The sequence below is a fragment of the Dama dama genome, chromosome 18 (genome assembly GCF_033118175.1).
Source record: "Dama dama isolate Ldn47 chromosome 18, ASM3311817v1, whole genome shotgun sequence".
In the NCBI taxonomy this organism is placed as follows: Eukaryota; Metazoa; Chordata; class Mammalia; order Artiodactyla; family Cervidae; genus Dama; species Dama dama.
In genome coordinates, this window is record NC_083698.1 from 89,969,622 (window position 1) to 89,997,388 (window position 27,767).

The 27,767-nt window shown below is 38.5% G+C and overlaps 1 protein-coding gene across 2 annotated transcripts in view; it reads right to left on the reverse strand.

Annotated features, from left to right (window-relative positions):
• Positions 1-27,767, reverse strand: part of COPG2 (COPI coat complex subunit gamma 2) — a 228,614-nt gene that overhangs the window by 192,990 nt on the left and 7,857 nt on the right. For both annotated transcript variants that reach the window (XM_061165807.1, XM_061165808.1), the window contains one exon: positions 11,436-11,515. In XM_061165807.1, the coding sequence (XP_061021790.1) occupies positions 11,436-11,515 (80 nt within the window). The remainder of the gene's footprint in view (positions 1-11,435; positions 11,516-27,767) is intronic.

A 27,767-nucleotide genomic window follows, 5' to 3' on the forward strand; every position in this document is an offset into this window, starting at 1 on the left:
CTTTTGTTTTCTTAAGAAGTTCTTAAAATACATATTTACAACCACAGGGGCTTATTAAAATGCATGCCAATGGATATCCACTCCTCTGGTACCTTCAATTTTACTTAATAACATAACCTGAGAATCTTTCCATACAGGCAGATGTTTTAAAATTTTAGATATTTATGTTTTTTAAAATATATAAATGCATATCTAAAATTTTTTTAATAGCAGCACAGATTTCCATTGTTTGGATACAAATAATTTATCAACCAGTCTTTTTCACAAATATTTGCATTTATCCAGTTAGATAAAAAACTGAGGTTTGGCAGGATTAGTTTCTTCTAAGGTTTCTCTCCTTTGTCTATTGATAGCATGGAAGTAGTCACAATAATGTATAAACAAAAAGGCATGGCTACGTTCCAAAAAAACCTTACTTACAAAATGGCACAACAGCTTTGGCCACTAGCCATAGTTTGCCAACAGTTGCTCTGAACTTCTGTTTAGCTTAGGCTGCCCTGACAGTAAAGGTTTACCTACAGATAGTTTATTTGGGAATGTGTTCTGAGGGAGAAGTAAAAGATAAGCAAGTAAACAAAGGAGGAGGGATAATCAACCCAGACAAGTTTTCTCTAGTGAATCACTGCCACAAGCAACTGGTTTTTTAATGAGCAACCTTCTGAGGAACCTAATGAAATATATCTCAGCAACCATACATTCAAGGAATGAAAAAGAAAGAATTTATCCATAAGCTCTTCGCCCCTAGTAGAGAGTTAACCCCAGAGAGTTAACTCCCCGTTCTCTTAACATTGACATGTTAACTCATACATATGAGTTCAGAGTATGTACAAGAAATCTCAGGGCAGAAAGCAAAACGTTCACCACATGCTTCAGGTGAGGCACTATCAATGCAAGTAAGCTGGACCTCATGGAAATGCTGACCACAGCCATGACTGGAACCAAAGATGAGGCTGAAGAAACGTGAGGTGGCTTGAAAGTGGCACCGAGTATGGCTCATCCTTTGCACCCCTCACATTTGAACATGTCTTCCATTGAATCTAATCTATCACTGAGTCTTCAGGATGGTACCGTTCACTATTTCTACAAGAGACAGGAAGATGAGTAGAACATGGTACAATCCTTGCTGCTACAGCTCATTTCAAAGCCATAACTGGTACTCATCATCTCCTTCATATAACCATCCATTCTGTATTTCCCTCACTCTTGGCCAGATAAGGTAACTTATCTCGGTTATGCCTCTGGTAGGTGACTCAAACCTTTATCCCAAGGGACCCACACCTTTTGTTGGTTTTAACCTGGTTGGACCATTGGTTGTTCTCTAATCACCACTTTCCCATGCATGAATGCACCAAAATATACTTGAGTGAATACTCTGAATTCTGGATACAGTCCTCTCTGTCACCTTTATATGAACAACCCTAGATCCTGGTAGGAATCAAGGTCAATTACCTCTATGAGTATATCAGCACCTTCCATTGCCCGCTGGTCCACTAGGCATGAAGAACACAAAGTGACCCAATAATAGTCATCATTTCAAATGTTTACCTGGCTCACTTGCTGCCCCAAGGCTGTTCTGACTCTGGAGTGGGTGATGCCTTAGGTTTGCCAACCTGTTACTCAGACATGTAGCATCCAGAAGTGTGGGACAGTTCTGAGCTGGAGTTAATCCATAACCAATGGGAAACAGGGATCAATGGGTTAAATGCTTCCCCTTTTTCATCCCTTGAAAACATTGTCCCCTGGGAACCAGGCCCTCTAATCTATACTTAGGGTGAGAATGGGAAGAATAAATTCTCCAAGTGGGTCACTGGGAGTGAGGGAGAGGGGCCGGTCCTACTTCTAACTATGGATTTCTGGACCCACCTGGTCTGTTTACTGGCGACAGTATCATATACTGGCAACTGATTCAGTGGATACATGGCATCTTGGAGGAGAATTCCCAACCTCATAGGGTCCTACCTCCAACCTACTACTTCAGCTGAACATTCAACAGGCCATGTCATCAAGGCATCAGGCTGTCTCCTCCTAAGTGAAGCACAATGTAGCAAAACTACTGATCTCCTTTCTCGTCATGAACCCACTATCAGTCCATTTTTGCCATAAAATGAGTGGCAATGTCGTGTAGGATACCATGACAATAAATTAAGAATAACTGTTTATACCACAACTTGCACCTACTGCAAACCTCTAGTTTATTTTCTATTTTATGGTGTTTGGGTCATGCAATTTAAAAAAATTATGTAGTCAAATTTATCAACCCTTTCTTTCATTGCCTCTGGATTTTAGTGATAATTACAAACCTTTTCCCTACAGCAAGGTTTTCCTCTAGTACTTACATGGCTTCATCTTGTAAAATTTATATTCCTTATCTTTTCAGAGTTTACTTATTTATATGTCGTGAAATACAGATCAAATTTTATCTTTTTCTAAGTGGCTACTTAGTTATCCCAGCATCATGTATAAAAAAGTACATGCTAAGTTGAAAAGAGAAAAATATCGTATATTAATACAAATATATGAAAGCTAGAAAAGTGGTACTGACAAACCTATTTGTAGGGCAGGAATAGAGACACAGATGTAGAGAACAGACTTGGGGATACAGCAGGTGAAGGAAAGGGTGGGACAAATTGAGAAAGCAGCACTGACATGTGTACACTACCACGTGCAAAAGAAATAGCTAGTGGGAAGATGCCGTATAGCACAGGGAGCTCAGCTCCGTGCTCTGTGATGACCGAGAGGGGTGGAATGACAGGGGGGTAGGCGAGGAGGCTCAAGAGGAAGGGGATGTATGTATACTCACAGCTGATTCACACTGTTGTATAGCAGAAACTAACACAAAATTGTAAAGCAATTATACTTCAATTAAAAAATAAATTACAAAAAAAAAAAAAAAAGATCCTGAATGCTGCAACTAAGACCCGGCATAGCCAAATAAATCACTTTTTTTAAAGTACATATTTACCCCAGTGCTTAGAGATGCCACCTTCATCATATACTACATTTCCACATGTACTTGGGTCTAATTCTGCACTTTCCATTTGTATCAGAGAAGTCCAAAAAATGTAGATCAGTACAGCCGAGGTGATGCTTTACATAGCCATAGTGATTTTGTCTATGGTACTGACTCCTACCAGAAGCATATGGGAAATCTAACTCTTCTACATTCTTGGTAATATTTGGCAAAGTGAGTCTATTTAATTTTTAGTTGATTCAAAGATGTATAGTAGTATCTCATTGTGGTTTTAAATGGCATATCTCAGGGTTTCAGGTGTCTGAAATACCGCTGTCACATCACAGTAATGTTCCAGAACTAGGGCTGGCCTCAAGCAAGACCAGAAAGTAAAGAGAAAAACAAGAATAAACAAGGATTCTCCCTCCATGCTCTCCAGCTTGCAGAGGTCTTGTCTTCAACCTGTGCTCAGGATCGAGACAGGCTTCAGTCTTTGTTGACTCCTCCCACCATACAGTTCTTGGATTAGTCCATTCTTGGTCCAAAATAACCATGAAACTCACCATATTGTTATTCATTAAGTTCAGTTGCTCAGTCATATCTGACTCTTTGTGACCCCATAGACTGCAGCACACCAGGGTTCCCTGTCCATCACCAACCCCTGGAGCTTGCTCAAACTCATGTCCATCAAGTCGGTAATGCCATCCAACCATCTCATCCTCCGTCATCCCCTTCTCCTCCTGCCTTCAATCTTTCCCAGCATTAAGGTCTTTTCCAATGAGTCAGTTCTTTGCATCAGGTGGCCAAAGTATTGGAGTTTCAGCTTCAGCATCAGTCCTTCCAATGAATATTCAGGACTGATTTCCTTTAGGATGGACTAGTTTGATTTCCTTGCAGTCCAAAGGACTCTCAAGAGTCTTTTTCAGCACCACAGTTCAAAAGCAGCAATTCTTCGGCGCTCAGCCTTCTTTATGGTCCAACTCTCACATGCATACATGACTACTGGAAAAAGCACAGATTTGACTAGATGGACCTTTGTTGGCAAAGTAATGTCTCTGCTTTTTAATATGCTGTCTAGGTTGGTCATAGCTTTTCTTCCAAGGAGCAAGTGTCTTTTAATTTCATGGTTGCAATCACCATCTATAGTAATTATAGAGCCCAAAATAATAAAGTCTCTCACTGTTTCCACATCTATTTGCCATGAAGTGATGGGACTGGATGCCATGATCTAATTCACTGTTATTATTCAAAGGCCTCAGGTATACCTATATACCTTTCTATACCTCTGTCCAAAGGTTTTTGTTGTAATTATTGGAATAGATGACTTGTCATGGCCTTACTCCATCTTAGCTAGAATTAGAAGTCCCCCGACTTTCCCTTTTACTCACTGGTGTTCATTAAGCAAGAGTAGGGAATTTTATGGCTTGGCATCATTTTCATCATTTTCTCTCAAAAGTCTTCCACAATTTCATTTTAATAGAGAATAAGTATTTAATAGAGAATAAGAATCCAAATAAACTGGGGCAGTCTACGTGTCAACTGGGAAGGAGAGAGGGAAGAAAAGCAGGATATAGAAAGGTTTCACAACACCCATTAAAGCCACTGAGACAGTTAATTTTCTGTGTCAACTTCACTGAGTTAAGGGATGCCCAGATAACTGGTAAAACATTATTTCGGTGTGTCTAGGAGAGCTTTTTCCAGAAGAGACTGGCATTTGAATCAGTAAGCTGAATAAAGAACAGAACAGCCACTTATGTGGAAAAATAAAATGGAGTAACCAGAGATGCAAGAAAATTCAGTTCTATGGTTCTGAAAGCCAAAGATTGTAGAACTTCATGGAGTGTTTAACCATATTAAAGCTAAGAGAGCGGCCAAGTAAAATATAGACTGAAAAATCAGCTTTTGGGATTCTGCAATTAAGAGATTACTAGAAATCTTTGAGAAAGAAGTTTCACTAGAGTGATGGCTAAGTCAAATTAGAATAGTATCTCACTTCCTTTCTTATTCTACACCAAGTCCTGGTAGACATAATGTCAGGGACAGCACCACCATTCAAGTCAAAAGGCTGTTTCAGGCTTGAATATTTCTTACCAAGTCTGTGGATGGTCTTAGCTTCTTGCTTCCTTCAGAAACTCAAGTACTGTCCTCCTCTTGTCCAAATCCTCACATTCCCACAACTGATATCAAAACTGCTTGCCAGACAGTCATTGCCATAGCCCCTAGCTGCTTTATTTCCTCCTAAACCATGGTCTCTGAACTGAGACTGTGTAATTTCCTGAGACCAGGGATGTAATTAATCACATACTGATACCCACTCCCCCACGATACCTGCCATGTGAGCAATGGCTCAGTCCTCAGGACTCAATCCCAGAATTCTAAGCAATCTTCAGATGCAGACTTTCACTGGTGAGTCTCATCAGACAGGGGTAGAACAGTATGACCAGACTGTCAATATACTCGATCATCCTTAAGCCACTAACTAAATCTTTGTATTTTTATTTTCATTAACTGAATTGTAATTTATATACAATTTTAAAATGTCAGCTTAAGTGTTCTGTTAGATGGCATTTGGAGTCACTCATGTAAGCTTTACCCAAAATAAATACTGAATACTTCCTTCACCTCGGAAAGTTCCCTCATTCCCACATCTAGTCAGTTTCCTCCAATCTACCAGACTTCTGGTTTCTATCACCACAACTGAGTTTTGGCTGGTCTTCGAACTTATATGAAAAGAATCATCCAAGCATTCTTTGTGTGTCTTCTTGTGTTCCAACATACTATTTTAGGACTGTGTCTGTGTTGTTGCTTGAATCAGCAATTTGTTCTTTTTTATTGCTGAGTAGTGATCCACTATACTAATAAAACACAATTTGTTTAGCCATCCTCCTATTGATGAACCTTTGGGTTGTTCCTAGTTTAGGGCTATCACAAAGCTGCAATCAAATTCTTGTACAGTCTTTTTTTGTGGTCAAAGATTTTCATTTTCCTGGGTAAATATATAGCAGTAAAATCACTGGTCACAGGGTAGGTATATGTCTAACTTCATAAAAAACTGCCAAACCTTTTCTGAGGTTGCTGTACCATTCTACATTCCCATCTACAATGTTTGACAGCTTCAACTGCTCCATATACCAAGTTCCATACTGGAGTAGGGTTGTTGATTTGGTATTGTCAGGCTTTGCTATTTTAACCATTTTAGTGAATGTAAAAAGATACCTTACTGAAGTTTTAATCTTCATCTCCCTGATGACTAATAATATTGAGAACATTGCCATGGGCTTAATGGCTCTTTATATATATTCTTTAGCAAAGGGTATGCCTTCAGGTCTTCTCAATATTCATGCTAACATAATTGCCTATGTATATAGAATGGTCATCTAATATATTCGTTTTCTATTCCTGCTATAACAAATGACCACAATTAGAGGCTTAAAATAACAAAAGTACATTATCTTCTAGTTAGTTCTAAGGGCTAAAATTCCAACTTAGGTCTCACTGGGCTAAAATCATGTCAGCAGGCCTGCATCCATCTCATAGGCAAAATACATTGAACCCATCCCAAGATTCCCCCAAATCAACACATTACAGCATTAGCTCAAAGTCCAAAATCTCATTTAAATCTCACCCAACTCAAAGCACCATTCTTATTATCAAAAATCATAAGGGATGGGTAAGAAAGGGTATAATTTATCCTGAGGCAAAATTCCTCTCTACCCATGGACATGCTAAACTTTAAAACAAGTTCGCTGCTCTGAAACACAAAGATGGGACCTGGCATAGCAGAACACACACAAACATTCCTACTCAAAAAGAGAAAATGGAAGGCTAAAAAAGAGTTACTGGCCCCAGACAATTCTGAAATCCATCCAGGCAAACAGGAAGAGGGTTTAAGTCCTAAGCCGATTTCACTAGGTTCTCAGCTCTACCCTATGGGCCTGCAGCTCTGCCCTCTGAGCCATCCTTCCTTTTTATAAAGGGCAGCCTGTGTTTAAAGCTGAGGAGTCTTACCAGCCTATCTCCTGCCTGCAGAATTTTGGGGCTCTGACAGTCCTCCTTCACTTCATCTCTGGTCCTTTCAGTCTAAGCTGGCAGTGTTTCTGCTGGTGTAAGGTTCTCAAGTGCCTTGTGGGACTACCATATTTGTACAGACTCACTCCACTAGTCAAGAGGTTCCTTCACAGATCTTGCCTAGATAATCCCATCTCTATTTTCAGCTTCTGCTTAAATGCTGAGGGAATCTGTGAGTCACACCTTTGATCTCTCAGAGTGGTTTGTGTGAGTGAATACACCGACCTTTTAATCTTTCTGAAGTTTGAGCAAAAGGCGATACAGTAACTCTTTTTCTCTAGAGAACGCTTTCCAAACACACATCTCTTGATTTGAGTATCCTCTGCCATTTTGGTAGGCTGAGAATTTGCAAAATCAGCAACTCCTGGCTTATTTTTGTTGTGTTTTTGAGGTGTAATTGATCCTACAACATTATATTAGTTTCAGGTGTACAACATAATGATTCGGTATTTATCAAGGTCTCCTGGTTCACGTTTAACAGGTCTCTCCTCAATTTTTACTGTACTCTCAAATTTTACTAAATGACAAAAAGAGAAATCAAGCCACACCTCAACATTCTGCTTAGAAATCTCAGTTAAATATCCAAATTCATGTTTGCAAGCCCCACTTTCCACCTAGGGCAGGATACAATGCGACTAAGCTTCCTGCCACAATATAACAAGGATCCCCATCCTCCAGTTTCTATTAATAGAAACTTCTTCCACATTTTCTCCTGAGCCCTCACCAGCAGCACCTTTAATGTCCATATTTCTGTCAACAGTCTGTTCACAATGATACCTGATAAACGTTTTCTCTATCCTCCTGCTCACTTCCTTCTTAGTCTAGAAGAGGCATTAATGCTCATATTTCTACTAACAGTTTGTTCAAGGCAGTGCAGAATTTTTCTATCATGCTCCCCAAACTCTGCCAGCATCCGCTCACTACCCAATTACAAAGCCACTTCCACATTCTTAGGCATTTGTTACAGCAGCACCCCACTTTCAGGTACCAAAGGCTCTTACTAGTTTTTTTCCAGTTTTGAGATGTGACATATAACACTGTCTAACTTTAAAGTGTACAAGGTATTGATCTGATATATTCAGTTCAGTCACTCAGTCGTGTCTGACTCATTGCGACCCCATGAATCGCAGCCTGCCAGGCCTCCCTGTGTTAATATACTGCAAAATCCAGTAGTTTCCAATTGTTGCTGTAACAAATTACCACAAACTTAAGAGGCTTAAGACAACATTCATTTCTTTACCTTGCAGTTCTGTAACGTGAGGTCCAACACAGGCCTCAGTAGGCTAAAATCAAGGTATGAGCAGGAAGGCATTCCTTTCTGGGGGCTGCCAGGGTTCATCCATTTCCCTGCCTTTTCCAACTTCTGAGGTTACCCATATTTCCTTGGTTTGTGGACACCCCTTCCTCCATCTCCAAATCCAGCAAAAATAGTGCAGCTCTGTGGCCCTGCTTCCACCATCACATCCCTTTACTGAGGCTTTTCTTCCGCCTCTCTCTTCTACGTAAGGGCCCTTAGCCTTGTATTGGGCCCGCGTGGATAACCCAGGATATGCTCCCTATCTGCTGATTAGCAACTGGAATTCCCCTTTGCCATAGACCATACTGACAGGTCCTAGGAATTAGGACAGGGAGGCCTTGCAGGTGGAAGGTATATTATTCTGCCCACAACATCTACTAATCATTTCAAACGAACAAGAAGCAAACCACATTGCAAAGCAGCCTAACAGGACAAAGGTGGAAATACTACCAGCTACACAAAGAAACGAAAATCCTCAATCAACAGTTGATACTCTATTTTTAACTTTTCCACTATTCAGTGAGACTAGCAACCTCAGAGAAGGCAATGGCAACCCACTCCAGTACTCTTGCCTGGAAAATCCCATGGACGGAGGAGCCTGGTGGGCTGCCGTCTTTGGGGTCGCACAGAGTTGGACACGACTGAAGCGACTTAGCAGCAGCAGCAACAATCTCAGTGAAGATTTTTTTGTTTTTGTTTTTTATTTGTGCCACTTGTGGTGAGTTAACTAATCTAAGTATTCATTTTCAATCCCTTCTCTCAAGCTTGCCCCTTGGGCTATAAAAGCTAAATACTCACTTTCCTGGCCTCCTAAGGTTAGTCATAACACAGTTGTGCCAAATGAAATCTAAAAATTGCCTTGGGAAAAGCTTTTGCATACCTGATGAAAGAGGCAGATGGTGCTGGCTCTCTCTGGCCCCCTTCCCGGTACCCCTCCCATCTTGAATGGTGCACTGCCAGTAATTCAGGCATCTATTTTGCAATAATGTGAAGATGTCCCAAAGAATTTAAGACACATCAGCCCTGACACTGCTGAGCCACTGAAGCAACACCAGTTTCTCTGCCTATTTTGTTTGTTACTATTTACATCTGGCTCTCTGTTCTTTTCAGCTGAAAGCTTTACTAATTGAAACTTCAACACAACTGCTGGTTAAGCATAAGTATCCTCCTCCAAAATTTATTTTGCTATACAAATATCAGATTCACTTGAATGAGTTATAATTAATAACTATTAACTATTTTCTACATAAAATTTGTTAAATGTCTTAGGACTCTAAATTATACACTCTCATTCTAGGAAATTTGAAAATTATCAAAAGTTTAAAGAATATAAGTAACCACAATTCCAAACACCCAGAGGTAACTTACTGGTAATCAATCAGTGTATTTTCGGCCATAAGTTTTTATATATATACTTAGAATATTTTTTAAGACTATAAGGAATATACAGACTTGAATCCAACTCTCATTCAGCACTGTACTAAGGACTTTTCCATATCATTAAAGATGTTTCAAAAATATATCCAAAAAATTAAAATATTTCATCAATAATGAATGCTATCTCTGTTTTCTGAGGATAATTTCATAGATGTGGAATTACTGGATTAAAGGGATAAACCCTTTCAAACATTAAACAAATGCTGCCACACTGCTTTCTAGAAAAACTGAACCAATTCATTATTCTACCTCCTGTTTACAAGAAAATCAATATCCCTTACAAGTTCTGACTTTTTTCTTTATTGCCAATTTGATTGGCAAAAATACTGTAATTTCCCAAAATTTATACAGAACTCATAAACTCAGTGCAAAAAAAAAAAAAAAAATTTAAATGGGCAGATGTGAATAGACATTTTTCCAAAGAAGACATACAGATGGCCAACAAGTACATGAAAAGATGCTCTACTTCATCAGTTATCTGGAAAATGTAAATCAAAACCACAATAAGATTATCACTTCACACCTGTTAGAATGGTTATTAACAAAAACATAGAAATAGCAAGCGCTGAGGACACGAAGAAAAGAGAACCCTCTGCACTGCTGGTGGGCATGTAAACTGGTACAGCCATTATGGAAAACAGTATGGAGATTCCTCAAAAAACTGAAAACAGAACCACCATATCGCAATTCTATTTCTAGGTACTTATCTGAAGAAAACAATAACACTAATTCAAAAAGATATATGCATTCCCATGTTCACTGCAGCATTACTTACAATTGCCAAGATATGGAAACAAGCTAAGTATCCATCAATAGATGAATGAATAAAGAAATTGGGGTATATATATGCACTGGAATATTATTCAGCCATTAAAAAAATAAAATCCTGCCATTTGTGACAATATGTATGGACCCTGAGAGCCTTATGTTAAGTGAAATAAGTCAGACAGAGAGAGACAAATACCGTATAATAGTTCTTATACATGGAATTTAAATAAGTATATAAATATACATATATAAAACCAAGTTCATAAATACAGAGAACAGTTTAGTGGATGCCAGAGGCAGGGACTAGGGGTGAAACAGGTGAGCTGCTTGGGTTTTGGGGGTTTTATTTTTTTAGTTTAAATAATTTGAATTTAAAAAGCACCAAAAAATACTGTAACTTATTATTGAATTTTTAATTTACATTTTTTGTAAATGTAGTGAGAATGACTAAAGATATTTAGATTCTTTATATTAGTTATTAGTTATTTTATTAATTATCACATGGAGATAATGTTTGAAATATGAGTTCTTTATATATTACAGATATTAGTCTTTTGATGTACTTAAATTTTATTTCATAAAGCAACTATAATATAAAATTTTAAATTTTTAAATAATATTTTATTTCAGTGCATCATTTACTTTTTAGTTTTGTTTAATGACATATTATGATTCTAAATGTAATCAATCTATTAGCATTAGCTTTCGTGACTTCTTTTTTTTGCTTTATCAGACAGGGATGGTTTTCACAGGATGACAACCACATTTTAGAAAAGAATGCTCTTTGACATTATATTCTTTTTTAAATTCTTATTGGCTTTCTTACAGTCAAAATGTAAAATTAATAGAAAGAGAACAACAAATACTCCACTAAATATGTAAGTATCCCATCCCAGGTTTTAACTATTCACATACCTGCTTGTAACAATTATCACATCCTCAGAGATGGTAGCCATTTCTTTGATGGTAAGGTAGCACATTCTTCTCAATGTTTGCTAAAAAATTATTTATAAAAGGCAACAGGTTATTCATAAGGAAATGGTTTTTTAAACTGTTTGAAATGAGGACCCCCAAATACATATACTTACAAAATATTCTTAAAAAGATTATCATCTACCCAAAAAATCCTTTTAAAAATGTCTGGATGAAAAAAAAAAAAAAAAAAAAATGTCTGGATGAGGGGACTTCTGCGGCATTCCAGTGGTTACAACACTACGTTCCCAATGCTGGGAGCCTGGGTTTAATCCCTAGTCAGGTAACTAAGATCCTGTATGCCGCAGGGTGTAGCCACAAAAGAGAGAGACAGAGAACTACCTAGATGAGAAAATGTTCAGAATTCTACTATTCCCTAAACACAAGTGACTGATGCACTAACAGTAGAAAACATCTAGATGAAAATACAAACATTCAATTAATTATATGGGTCTTTATACAGAAACACCTACACTGTGACTCTGACAGTGAGTCCAGAGACAGGTTTTTCAGAGAGCTAAAGGCTTGCCCTAGAAAATATTTTTTCATTCTTTAAAAATATATACAGAGACCTGTGTTTTCCTCAGTTTAGCATATTTTTCCTTAAGACATTTGTAGTTGTATAACTAACTTCTATTTTCAATTATCAAGATTTCTACATGGATACCTGGATCCAAAATCAGTGTTAAACTAACAATAATGAAGTTTTGCCCACCCTTTCTCCTCACCTGGATCTCCAGTTTTATTTATAAACATTCATACTCAAAGCTAGAAGGAGTGGTTCCTCTCGCCTGTCTTGCCTCCTTCTTTATCAAGTAACTTCAAATTTCTTAGGAGTAGTGAAACTCAAATACCTCGGACCCAGCTCAAGTCCAAGCTGTACAAAGGATCTGCTGGAGACTACTGAGCCCGTGAAGGAACAGACAGAACAGAGTGAGGATTTTCATGGTGATTAAACACAGAGAAAAAATCACCCCAGAAAGAGAAAGGCAGCATGGGGCAGGATGAATGAGGCATACCATATACATCTGAAGCTACTATGAGAAGAAAGCAAAAAATGAGAATCAAAATTTCAGAGCAAAAGAAAATTACACCCCCTTGTAATAAAAATCTACCATGAAGCAGAATAAAACTAGAGATATGAAAAAATTAGCTAAAGCACAAAAAATTGAGGCTCAACACTGTTAGTCATTGGGGAAATACAAATTAAAGCCACATTTCAGATATCACCTCACACCTACCAAAATGTCTAAAATTTAAAAAGAGTGATAATACAGTGTTGACAAAGATGTGTTTTTAACAAGTAAAATATAAGACCTAAACAAATACACAGAAATGCTGAATAAAATAGGAACAAAAAGATTTTAATATGAAGCCAAAGGCAAAGTGAAGGGACATTCACAGGTGCCAAAAATGGAAAAATAAGTAACTCACAGCCACAAAGTACAAGCTCAGGCTCTTGCATAGGAAGAAGTATCTACAGTCTACAAAGGATGGGATTATAAAAGGTATATTCTTCAGGCACAGGGAAACTATTCTAGGTAATAACTCAGAAATACAGCAAGGAGTGAAAAGTTAAAAAAAAAAGTGGTAAACAGTAACAAGACAGTGTGGTATTGGTGAAAGAATGGACAAATACATCAATGCAACAGAAAAGACAACCAAGAAATATACTCACATAAATACAGTCAGCTGATCTTTGACAAAGAAGCAAAGGCAACACAATGGAGTGAAAATAGTCTCTTCAACAAATGGTGCCAGAAATGGATATCCACAGGCCAAGAAGTTGAATCTAGATGCAAACTTTACACTCTCTTCACAAAAGTACCTCAAACTCAATCACAAACCTAAATGTAAAATGCAGAACAATAAAGTTCCTAGTAGAATACAGAGAAGGAAACCTAGATGATGTTTATTTAGTATGGTGATGGTTTTTTAGATACAACCCCAAAGGCAAGATCCATGAAAGAAATAATTGATAGGTCAGCCTTTAATACAATTAAACACTTCTGCTCTGCAAAAGACAGTGTCAAGAGGATGAGAAGATAACACAGACTGGGAAAAATATTTACAGAACACATAACTGAGAAAAGATTATCCAAAATACACCCAAAAAATCCTCTTCAGAGTCAAAATAAGAAAACATCATATTAAAGTGGGCCGAAGACTTCAGCAGATAACTACACTTAAGAAGATAAAACAGACGGCAAACAAGTATATGAAAAGATGCTGCATGTTATATTCAACAGGGAAAGTGAAATTATTAATAAAACAAGGTATGACTACACTACTGACAGAATGGTCAAAATCAGGAACACTAACACCACCAAATGCTGACAAGGATGGGAAGTCACAGGATTTCTCATTCATTGTTGGTGAATAAAAATCATACAGCCTCTTTGGAAGACAGTTTGACAGTTTCTTACAAAAACAAACATACACGTAACATGTGATCCAGCAATTGCTCACTTTGACATTTATTCACAGGAGTTGAAAACTTATGTCCACACAGAAACCTGACTTTATACAAGCTTTATTCATAATGGCCAAAATTGGAAGTAATCAAGATGTCCTTTAGTAGGTGAATGGATAAACTATGGGACATCCAAACAACAGAAAGTGATTCAGTGCTAAAAGGAAATGAGCTAGCAAGCCATGAAAAAACAAAAAGGAAACTTAAATACATATTACTAAGTAAAAGAAACCAATATGAAAATGCTACATGCTGTTTGAGTCCAATTATATGATAAATAGCCAAGAAAAGAGAAGTGAAAGGCAAAGGAGACAGGGAAAGATATACACAACTGAATGTAGAGTTTCAGAGAATAACAAGGAGAGATAAGAGCACCTTCTTAAGTGAACAGTGCAAAGAAATAGAAGAAAAACAACAGAATGGGGAAAACTAGACATCACTTCAAGAAAACTGGAGATACCAAGGGAACATTTCATGCAAAGATGGGCACAATAAAAGACAGAAACGGCAAGGACCTAACAAAAGCAAAAGAGATTAAGAAGAGTTGGTAAGAACACACGGAAGAACTATACAAAAAAGGACTTAATGACCTGGATAACCACGATGGTGTGGTCACTCACCTAGAGCCAGATATTCTGGATTGTAAAGTCAAGTGGGCCTTAAAAGTGCTACTATGAACTAAGCTAGTAGAGGTGACAGAATTCCAGCTTAGCTATTTCAAATTTTAAAAGATGCTGCTGCTAAAGTGTTTCACACAATATGACAGCAAATATGGAAAATTCAACAATGGCCACAGGACTGGAAAAGGTAGGTTTCATTCCAATACCAAAGAAGGGCAATGCCAAAGAATGTTCAAACTACTACACAATTGCGCTTATTTCACAGGCTAGCATGTAATGGTCAAAAATCCTCCAATCTAGCTTTGAAAAGTATGTGAACTGAGAACTTCCAGATGTACAAGCTGGATTTAGAAAACACAGAGGAACCACAGATCTAATTGCTAACATCCACTGGATCATAGAAAAAAACAAAAGAATTCCAGAAAAACATCTACTTCTGCTTCACTGACTACGTTAAAGCCTTTGACTATGTGGATCACTGCAAACCGTGGAAAATTCTTAAAGAGATGGGAATACCAGACCACCTTAGTCTCCTGAGAAACCTGTATGCGGATCAAGAAGCAACAGTTAGAACCAGACATGGAACAACTGACTGGTTCCAAATTGGGAAATGAATATGTCGAGGTTGTATATTGTCACCCTGCTTATTTAACTTATACGCAGAGCTGTTGTTGTTGTTCAGTTGCTCAGTCATGTCCGATCTTTGCAACCCCATGAACTGCAGCACACCTGGTTTCCCTATCCCTCACCATCTTCAGAGCTTGCTCAATCTTATGTCCATTGAGTCAGTGATGCCATCCAACCGTCTTGTCCTCTGTCATCATCCCCTTCTCTTTCTGCCTTCAATCTTTCTCAGCATCAGGGCCTTTTCTAATGAGTTGGCTCTTCCCATCAGGTGGCCAAAGTACTGGAGTTTCAGCTTCAGTATCAGTCCTTCCAATGAACACCCAGGACTGATCGGATCTCCTTGCAGTCCAAGGGACTCTCAAGAGTGTTCTCCAACACCACAGTTCCAAAGCATCAATACACTGGCGTTCAGCCTTCTTTATGGTCCAGCTCTCACATCCGTACATGACTACTGGAAAAACCATAGCTTTTACCATGCAGCTGCTTGGCGCTGGAACAGCAGCTGCGTGGCTCTGGAGCGGCGGCTTGCTGAGAGGAGATACCCCACGTCCAAGGTCAGGAGCGGCAAATGTGAGAAGATACCCCAGGGCCAAAGTCAGGAGCAGCAGCTGCGCGTTGCTGGACCAGCAGTGTGGAGATACCCCACATCCAAGGTCAGAGAAACCCCAGTAAGATGGTAGGCACTGGAGTGGCTGTGAGATACCCCATGTCCAAGGGCAAAGGAGAAGGTACAGCAAGACGGTAGGAGGGGCGAATTCGCATTTAGAATCAAACCCCATTCCCACCAGAGATGCTCATAAGGCTCAAACAAACCTTGTGCGCACCAGGGCCCAGGGACCCCACAAACACTGAGACAGAACTGTGTTTGAGCGTCTCCTGTGGGGGTACGGGTCGTCAGTGGTCTGCCAGGGACAGGGGCTCTGGATGCAGCAGACTTCGGTATATCATAAGCCCTCTTGGAGGAGGTTGCCATTAACCCCACCATAGAGCTGCCAGAACTTACACAGGACTGGAAAATAGACTCTTGGAGGGCACAACAGAACCTTGTGTAACAGGACCCAGGAGAAAAGAGTAGTGACCCCACAGGAGATTGTCCAGACTTGCCTGTGGGTGTCCGGGAGTCTCTGGCAGAGGCGTGGGTCCCTAGTGGCCTGCTGCAGGGTTGGAGGCACTGACTGTAGCAGTACATGTCTGGGATCTTTTAAGGGAGGTCATCATTATCTTCATTACCTCCACCATAGTTTGGCCCCAGGTAAAGAGCAGGGAGGAAACAGCTCCACCCATAAACAGAAAGTTGGATTAAAGATTTACTGAGCACGGCTCTGCCCATCAGAACAAGACCCAGTTTCCCCCTCAGTCTCTCCCATCAGGAAGCTTCCATAAGCCTCTATCCTTCTCCATTAGAGGGCAGACAGACTGAAAACCATAATCACAGAAAACTAACTAATCTAATCCCACGGACCACAGCCTTGTCTAACTCAATGAAACTATCAGCCATGCTGTGTGGGGCCACCCAAGACGGGCGGGTTATGGTGGACAGGTCTGACAAAATGTGGTCCACTGGAGAAGGGAATGGCAAACCACTATAGTATTCCTGCCCTAAGAACCCCATGAACAGTATGAAAAGACCAAAAGATAGGACACTGAAAGATGAACTCCTCAGGTCGGGAGGTGCCCAATATGCTACTGAAAAAATCAGTGGAGAAATAACTCCAGAAACCATGAAGAGACGGAGCCAAAGCAAAAACAAAACCCAGCTGTGGATGTGACTGGTGATGGAAGCAAGGTCCAATGCTATAAAGAGGAATACTGCATAGGAACCTGGAATGTTAGGTCCATGAATCAAGGCAAATTGGAAGTGGTCAAACAAGGGATGACAAGAGTGAACGTCGACATTTTAGGAATCAGCGAACTAAAATGGACTGGAATGGGTGAATTTAACTCAGATGACCATTATATCTACTATTGTGGGCAAGAATCCCTTAGAAGAAATGGAGTAGCCATTATAGTCAACAAGAGATCAGAAATGCAGTATTTGGATGCAATCTCAAAAATGACAGAATGATCTCTGTTCATTTCCAAGCAAACCATTCAATATCACAGTAATCCAAGTCTATGTCCCGACCAGTAATGCTGAAGAAGCTGAAGCTGAATGGTTCTATGAAGACCTACAAGAGCTTCTAGAACTAACACCCAAAAAAGATGTCCTTTTCATTACAGGGGACTGGAATGCAAAAGTAGGAAGTCAAGAAACACCTGGAGTAATAGGTAAATTTGGCCTTGGAGTATACAATGAAGCAAAGGCTAACAGTCTTGCCAAGAGAACACATTGGTTAGAGCAGACACCATCTTCCAACAACACAAGAAAACACTCTACACCTGGACATCACCAGATGGTCAATACCAAAATCAGACTGATTATATTCTTTGCAGCCAAAGATGGAGAAGCTCTATACAGTCAGCAAAAACAAGACCTGGGAGCTGACTGTGCCTCAGATCATGAACTCCTTATTGCCAAATACAGACTTAAATTGAAGAAAGTAGGGAAAACTACTAGACCATTTAGGTATGACCTAAATCAACTCCCTAACGATTATACAGTAGAGGCAAGAAATAGATTTAAGGGACTAGATCTGATAGACAGAGTGTCTGATGAACTATGGACAGAGGTTTGTGATATTACACAGGAGACAGGGAGCAAGACCATCCCCAAGAAGAAATGCAAAAAAGAAAAATAGCTATCTGAGGAGGTCTTACAAATACCTGTGAAAAGAAGAGAAGCAAAAAGCAAAGGAGAAAAGGAATGATACACCTATTTGAATCCACAGTCCCAAAGAATAGCAAGGAGAGATAAGAAAGCCTTCCTCAGTGATCAATGCAAAGAAAATAGAGGAAAACAATAGAATGGGAAAGACTAGAGATCTCTTCAAGAAAATTAAGAAATACTAAGGGAACGTTTCATGCAAAAATGGGCTCAATAAAGGACAGAAATGGTATGGACCTAACAGAAACAGAAGAAATTAAGAAGAGGAGGCAAGAATACACAGGAGAACTGTACAAAAAAAATCTTCACGACCCAGATAATCATGATGGTGTGATCACTCACCTAGAGCCAGACATCCTGGAATGTGAAGTCAAGTGGGCCTTAGGAAGCGTCACTACGAACAAAGCTAGTGGAGGTGATGGAATTCCAGTTGAGCTATTTCAAATCCTGAAAGATGATGCTGTGAAAGTGCTGCACTTAATATGCCAGCAAATTTGGAAAACTCAGCACTGGCCACAGGACTGGAAAATGTAAGCTTTCATTCTAATCCCAAAGAAAGGCAATGCCAAAGAATGCTCGAACTACCACACAATTGCACTCACCTCACACGCTAGTAAAGTAATGCTCTAAATCCTCCAAGCCATGCTTCAACAATATGTGAACTGTGAACGTCCAGATGTTCAACCTGGTTTTAGAAAAGGCAGAGGGACCAGAGATCAAATTGCCAACATCTGCTGGATCATCGAAAGAGTTCCAGAAAAAACATCTATTTCTGTTTTATTGACTATGCCAAAGCCTTTGACTGTGTGGACCACAATGAACTGTGGAAAATTCTGAAAGAGATGGGAATACCAGACCTCCTGACCTGCCTCCTGAGAAATCTGTATGCAAGTTTGGAAGCAACAGCTAGAACTGCACATGGAACAACAGTCTGATTCCAAATAGGAAAAGGAGTGGGTCAAGGCTGTCTACTGTCACCCTACTTGTTTAACTTATATTCGGAGTACATCATGAGAAATGCTCAGCTGGATGAAGCGCAAGCTGGAATCAAGACTGCTGGGAGAAATATCAGTAACCTTAGATATGCAGATGACACCGCCCTTAAGGCAGAAAGGGAAGACAAACTAAAGAGCCTCTTGATGAAGGTGAAAGAGGAGAGTGAAAAAGTTGGCTTAAAGCTCAACAATCAGAAAACAAAAGATCATGGCATCCAGTCTCATCACTTCATGGCAAACAGGAGAAACAGTGGAAACAGTGGCAGGCTTTATTTTTTTTGGGCTCCAAAATCACTGTAGATGGTGACTGCAGCCATGAAATTAAAAGACGCTTACCTCTTGGAAGAAAAGTTATGACCAACCTAGATGGCATATTAAAAAGCAGAGACATTACTTTGCCAACAAAGGTCCATCTAGTCAAGGCTATGGTTTTTCCAGTAGTCATGTGTGGATGTGAGAGTTGGACTACAAAGAAAGCTGAACGCCAAAGAATTGATGTTCTTGAACTGTGGTATTGGAGAAGACTCTTGAGAGTCCCTTGGACTGCAAGGAGACCCAAACAGTCCATCCTAAAGGAAATCAGTCCTGAATATTCATTGGAAGGACTGATGTTGAAGCTGAAACTCCAATACTTTGGCCACCTGACGCGAAGAGCTGACTTGTTTGAAAAGACCCTGATGCTGGGAAAGATTGAAGGTGGGAGGAGAAGGGGACGACAGAGGATGAGATGGCTGGATGGCATCACTGACTCAATGGGCATGAGTTTGAGTAAACTCCGGGAGTTGGTGATGGACAGGGAGGCCTGGCATGCTGCAGTCCATGGGGTCTCAAAGAGTCAGTCACAACTGAGCAACTGAACTGAACTGATGGGACTAGATGCCATGATCTTCGTTTTTTGAGTGTTTACTTTTAAGCCAGGTTTTTCACTCTCCTCTTTCACCTTCATCAACAGTTTCCTAGTTCCTCTTTGTTTTCTGCCATAAGGGTGGTGTCATCTGCATATCTGAGGTAATTAATATTTCTTAACCAGCAATCTTGATTACAGCTTGTGCTTCATCCAACCCGGCATTTCGCATGATATACTCTGAATATAAGTTAAATAAGCAGGGTGACAATATACAACCTTGATGTACTCCTTTCCCAATTTGGAACCAGTCCATCGTTCCATGTCTAGTTCTAACTGTTGCTTCTTGACCTGCATACAGGTTTCTCAGGAGGCAGGTCAGGTGGTCTGGTATTCCCATCTCTTTCAGAATTTTCCAGTCTGTTGTGACCCACACAGTCAAGGGCTTTAGCATAGTCAATGAAGCAGAAGTAGATGTTTTTCTGGAATTCTCTTGCTTTTTCTATGATCCAACAGATGTTGGCAATTTGATCTCTGGTCCCTCTGCCTTTTCTAAATCCAGCTTGAACATCTGGAAGTTCATGGTTCATGTACTATTGAAGCCTGGCTTGGAGAATTCTGAGCATTACTTTACTAGCATGTGAGATGAGTGCAATTGTGTGGTAGTTTGAACATTCTTTGGCATTGCCCTTCTTTGTGATTGGAATGAAAACTGATCTTTTCCAGCCCTGTGGCTACTGCTGAGTTTTCCATATTTGCTGGCATATTGAGTGCAGCACTTTCACAGCATCATCTTTTAGGATTTGAAATAACTAAGCTGGAATTCCATCACCTCCACTAGCTTTGTTCACAGTGATGCTTCCTAAGGCCCAGCTGACTGCGCACTCTAAGACGTCTGGCTCTAGGTGAGTGATCACACCATCGTGGTTATCTGGGTCATTAACATCTTTTTTGTATAGTTCTTCTGTGTATTCTGCAGAGTACATCATACGAAATGCTGTGCTGGATGAATCTTAAGCTGGAATCAAGACTGCTGGGAGAAATATCAACAACTTTGGATATGCAGATGATACACTCTAACTGTGGAAAGCAAAGAGGAACTAACGAGCCTCTTGATGAGGGTGAAAGAGGAAAGTGAAAAAGCTGGCTTAAAACTCAACATTCGAAAACCTAAGATAATGGCATCTGGTTCCATCACTTCATGGCAAATAGATGGGAAAACTGTGGCAGATTTTATTTTCTTGGTCTCCAGAATCACTGTGGAAAGTTACTGCAGCCACAAAATTAAAAGACACTTGTTCTTTGAAAGAAAAGCTATGACAAACTTAGTGTATTAAAAAGCAGAGACCTCACTCTGCCGAAAAAGTTCCATATATTCAAAGCTATCGTTTTTCCAGTAGTCATGTATGCATGTGAGAGTAGGACCATAAAGAAGGCTGAGCACCAAAGAATTGATGCTTCCAAACTGTGGTACCAGAGAAGACTCTGCAGAGCCTCTTTGATAGCATGGAAATCAAACCCATCAATTCTAAAGGAAATCAACCCTAAAATTTCATTGGAAGGACTGATGCTGAAGCTGAAGCTTCAATACTTAGGCCACATGATGCAAAGAGCCAACTCACTGGAAAAGACCCTGATGCTATGTAAGATTTAGGACAGGAGCAGAAGGGGATGACAGAGGATGATATGGTTGGATGGCATCACCAACTCAATGGACATGAGTTTGAACAAACTCTGGAAGATAGTGAAACACAGGAAGCCTGGCATGCTGAAGTCCATGGGATTACAGAGTTAGAGATGACTGAGCTGCTGAACAACTAACAACCCCTAATCTGAAACCTGTAATCTTCCCCAAGGAAACAAACTAGTACAAGCAATGGTTTTTCTTCATATCATAATCCTAGAATTTTTGTTAATCTAGTATCTTGAAAACTACTGTGTGGGAGATATATGTATATATATTTTTAGATATCTTTGGTAGCAGGGAAAATCTAGAAACAGAAGAGACATGTGGTTTTTTTTTTTTTAAGTCTTGAGGCTTGCAGGATCTTAGTTCCCCAACCAGGGATTAAACTTGCACCCTCAGCCATGAAAATGCAGAGTACTAACCATGGAACCACCAGATGATTCCCAGAAATGTGTTATTAATACCAAAAACATATGGTAAATCATCTAGTTACTCTTTTAAAAAACATTTATTTATTTGGCTGCTCTGGGTCTTCACTGCTGCACATGGGCTTTCTCTAGGTATGGGCAGCAGGGACTACTCTCCAGTTGCAGTGCACCACCTTCTCATTTTGGTGGTTCCTCTTGTTGTGGAGCAGGGGTTCTAAGGCATAGCAGGCTTCAGTAGTTGTGGCAAGTGGGCTTAGTTGCCCCGCAGCATGTAGGAATTTCTTGGACCAGGGATCGAACCCATGTCCCCTGCATTGGTAGGTAGATTCTTAACCACTGGACCACCAGGGAAGACCTATCCAGTTACTCTTTTATTATTGATTACCAACATTAACCCAAGGTAATGAGAACACAAGATACATAATTTCATTCATTTGGAATTCGTTTTGTCTTATTTTATGGCTCAGCGTACAGTCAATTTCTGTAAATGTTCTTTGTGTTATTCATTTACATTTAAAGCAATAATGATATATTTGGGTCTATATCTACCATCTTATTATATACTTTGTTTGTTCTGCTTGACCTATTACAATATCAAAGTGAAAAAAGAAGTATCAATAGATTCTACAAACCCTTAAAAGAACAAGAAAATATTAAGAATAGTTTTAGCCAATGAAGTTCAACAATGTAAACAAAATGGAGAAATTCCTTGAAAGACACAAACTATCAGAGATCACTCAAGAAGACAAATAATCTGAATAATACCATCTGTTTCCTTTTAAAATTATCATCAAAAACCTTACCACAGTGCAGATGCTTTCAATAGTGTATTCCAACAAACATTTCAGGAAAAATTAATAATGATTCTACAGGACTTCCCTGGTGGTTCAGTCAGTGTTTAGTTCAGTAGTTGTGGCTTACAGACTTAGTTGCCTCAAGGCATGTGGAATCTTCCCAGACCAGAGACTGAACCCACATGCCTTGGGGCAACTAAGTCTGTAAGCCACAACTACTGAACCCGAGTGCTGCAATTACTGAAGCGTCTTCACCTCGAGCCTGTGCTCTGCAACAAGAGAAGCTACTGCAGTGAGAAGCCTGTGCACTGCAACGAGGAGTAACCCCCACTTACCACAACTAGAGAAAGCCTGAGCACAGCAATGAAGACCTAGTGCAACCAAAAATAAAACAAATGCATATATATATATATATATATATATATATATAAGAATAATGATGATTCTACAAAACTCTACAAGAGAGAAGAGGAAGTAACACTTATCAATTCATTTTATGATGCCAGCATCACCCAAATACAAAATCCAAACAAAAACATAAGAAAAAATTACAGATAAATATTATTTCACGACCACATACTCAAAATTAATACCAAATTTTGAATTTTAACAGAAAATAAAGATATTATATTTTCCAGGAAAACAAGTAAATGCATCTTACCATATTAATAAACTAAAAAAGAAAGACCATGATAATTCAATAGATTTGAATTGTTTTGAATAATAATTATTATTATTTAATAATTAATTATTAAATTATTTATATTATTTATATAATATATAATATATTAAAATTTATATATAAATTATATATAAGTATATAAATATATATAATTTATATATATATATAAGTTTATATATAAATTATATATAAGTATATAAATATATATAATTTATATATATATAAGTTTATATATAAATTATATATAAGTATATAAATATATATAATTTATATATATATAAGTTTATATATAAATTATATATAAGTATATAAATATATATAATTTATATATATATAAGTTTATATATAAATTATATATAAGTATATAAATATATATAATTTATATATATATAAGTTTATATATAAATTATATATAAGTATATAAATATATATAATTTATATATATATAAGTTTATATATAAATTATATATAAGTATATAAATATATATAATTTATATATATATAAGTTTATATATAAATTATATATAAGTATATAAATATATATAATTTATATATATATAAGTTTATATATAAATTATATATAAGTATATAAATATATATAATATAATTTATATTATTAAATTATTATATATTATATTAAATATTATTATTTAATAATTATTATTGAAAAAACGTTTGACAAAATTCAACACCCATTTACAAAAAAAAAAAAAAACCCTCCTAGCAAACTAAGAAGACACAATGACTTCCTCAACCTGATAAAGGTCACCTATGAAAAACTTAGGGGCTCCCCAGGTGGTACAGTGGTAAAGAATCTGCCTGCCAAAGCAGGAGATGCAGGAGATGTGGGTTTGATCCCCTGGTTTGGGAGGGTCTCTTGGAGTAGGAAATGAAAACCTGCTCCAGTATTCTCATTTGAAAAATTCCATAGACAGAGGAGCCTGGCAAGTTACAGTCCATGGAGTCACAAAGAGTCAGACAAGACTAAGCAACTAAGTACACACACACATGAAAAACTTAGAGCTAAAAAAAAAAAAAAAAAGAAAAACTTAGAGCTAGCATCACATTTAATGTGAAAGATTAAATACTTTCCCTCTAAGATCAGGAACAAAACGAGTATATCCTCCACCACAAGTTCCATTTCACGCTGTATCACAGTGCAAGATATTAAGGTAAGATAAACAAATAAAAATCATTCAGACTGAAAAAAGTAAATCCTAAGGAATCTCCAAAAATACTGCTAGAAGGAATAAATTTAACAAAATCACAGGAAACAGATCAATATACAAAAATCTATTTAATTTCTATAGAGTACCTAAAACAATACAAATGCAATAGTATAAAAATATTAACTACTTCAGGGATAAATTTCACGAAACATGTTTAAGACTTTTGTGCTGAAAGCTATAATACTGCTGACAGAAATTAGAGACTTGTATAAAGGGAAATATATACCACAGCTGTGGAATAGAAAACTCAATAATGTAACGTGAATTCTCCTCAAACTGATCTTTTTGTAAAATTTTATTGAAATAGTTTAGCAAAGTGATCATTAGAGCCAATGCAATCACCATCAACATTCTAGCAGGCCTTTTTTTTTTTTTTAAATAGAAGTCAATAAGCTGATTCTGGTGGCTCAGATGGTAAAGAGTCTGCCTGCAATGCAGGAGACCTAGATTCAACCCTTGAGTCAGGAAGATCCCCTGGAAAAGGAAATGGCTACCCACTCCAGTATTCTCACCTGGAAAATCCCATGGACAGAGGAGGCTGGCAGGCTACCATTCATGGGGTCACAAACAGTTGGACATGACTGAGCGACTTTCATATACATACACAAAGTTGATTCTAAAATGAATATAGGAATGCAAAGAACTTACAAGAGCCAAAACAATTCTTTAAAAGAAACTGACGGATGGCCAAGAGGCACATGAAAAGCTGCTCAACAGCATTAATTATTAGAGAAATGCAAATCAAAACTACAATGAGGTATCACCTCTTACCAATCAGAATGGCCATCATCAAAAAACCTACAAACAATAAATGCTGGAAAAAGTGAAAGTGAAGTCGAGTCCGACTCTTTGCGACCCCATGGGCTGTAGCCTACCAGGCTCCTCCGTGCATGGTATTCTCCAGGCAAGAATACTGGAGTGGGTTGCCATTTCCTTCTCCAGGGGATCTTTCCGACCCAGGGATCAAACCGGGTCTCCAGCACTGCAGGCAGATGCTTCACTCTCTGAGCCACGAGGGAAGCCCCAAAATGCTGAAGAGGTTGTGGATAAAGGGAACCTTCTTGCACTGTTGGTGGGACTGTAAACTGATATAGCCACTATGGAGAACAGTAAAGAGATTCCTTTAAAAACTGAAAATAGAACTATTATATGACCCAGCAATCCCACTACTGGACATACACCCTGAGAAAACCATAACTGAAAAAGACATGTATCCCAATGTTCACAGCAGCACTATTTACAACAGCTAGGATATGGAAGCAACCTAGATGGCCATCAACAGATGAATGGATAAGGAAGATATGGTACACACACCCACACCCCCCAACAGACTACTACTCAGTCATAAAAAAGAATGAATTTGAGTAAGTTCGAGTGAAATGAATGAACCCAGAGCCTGTTTATACAGAGTGAAGTAAGTCAGAAAGAGAAAAACAAATATCATATATTAATGCATATAGATGGAATATAGAAAAATGGTATTGATGAACCTATTTGCAGGGAAGGAATGGAGACATGGATGTAGGGAAGCAGCTTGTGGACACAGTGGGGGAAGAGGAAAGTGGGACAAATGGAGAAAGTAGCATAGACATATATACATTACCATGTGTAAAATAGATGGCTGGTAAGAAGTTACTCTATAACACAGAGTCCAGCCAGGCATTCTGTGATGATCTAGAGGGGTAAGATGGGAGGAGGGGAGGGAGGCTCAAGAGAGAGGTGATATATACATAAATTATAGATGATCTGCATTGTTGTATGGCAGAAACCATCACAACATCATAAAACAATTTTCTTCCAATTAAAAATAAATTTAAAAGAATTTAAGTTAAAAAAATTTGAAAAAGAAAAAAATAATAAAATAGGAAAACATGTACTACCTGATTTAAAACGTACTATAAAGCTACAGTAGGACTTCACTGGTGGCTCAGTGGATAAGAATCTGCCTGCCAAAGCAGGGCACATAGGTTTGATCCCTGGTCCAGGAAGATTCCATATGCCTAAGAGAAACTAAGCTCGTGAGCCACAACTACTGAAGCCCATGCCTGAGAACCACAACTACTGAGCCCACATGCTACAACTACTGAAGCCTGTGCACTCTAGGGTCCATGAGCCACAACTACTAAGCCTATATGCCACAACTACTGAAGCCTGCATGTCCTAGAGCTGTATTCCACAAGAGGAAGCCACCACAATAAGAAGCCCATGCACCACAACAAAGAGTAGCCCCTGCCTGCCACGACTAGAGAAAGTTTGCACAAAGCAATAAAGACCCAGTGCAGCCAAAAATAAATAAATAAATAAATTTTTTTAAGCTACAGTAATAGTGTGATTCTGGAATAAGAATAAACATATAGGAAAAAAAAAAGGAAAGTGCCAGTGTAACACAATCATTATTCTTCCTCATCCTTCTCCCTCCATATTGATAAGCAATTATTCCAGTAGAATTTGTTGAGAAAAAGAGAGGAGGAGGAAATGGAGGAAGGGGTGAAGGAAGAGAAAGATGAAAAGAAATTCAACCCTCACTTCATATAATGTGCAAAAATTAACTCAAAATGATCAAACAGCAATTTTAAGACACAAAAACTACAAAATACCTAAGAAAAAAGCATAGCAGAAAACCTCTGTGACTTTGGGTTAGACAAAGATTTCTACAGTACACATCAAAAGCACAATCCGTAACAGGAAGAAGAAAAACCTGATAAATTGGACTTCACCAAAATTAAAAACTTCTGTTCTTTTAAAGACTAAGAAAATGAAAAATAAGATATAGGCTGGGAGAAAATATTTGGAAAACATGTGATAAAGGACTTGTGTCCAGAATACAAAGACCTTTCAAAATTCAGTAGAAAGAAAATATACAACCAAATTATTAAAAATGGGCAAAAGATATGATCAGATCCTTCATCATAGAAGATATATGAAAGTGAAAGTGAAGTCGCTCAGTCGTGTCCAACTCTTTGTGACCCCATGGACTGTAGCCTGCCAGGCTCCTCTGTCTATGTGATTTTCTGGGCAAGAATACTGGAGGGAGGAGCCAACCACTCCCTTTTTCCAGGGGATCTTCCCCACCCAGGGATCAAACACCCGTCTCCTGCATTGCAGGTCGATTCTTCACTATCTGAGCCACCA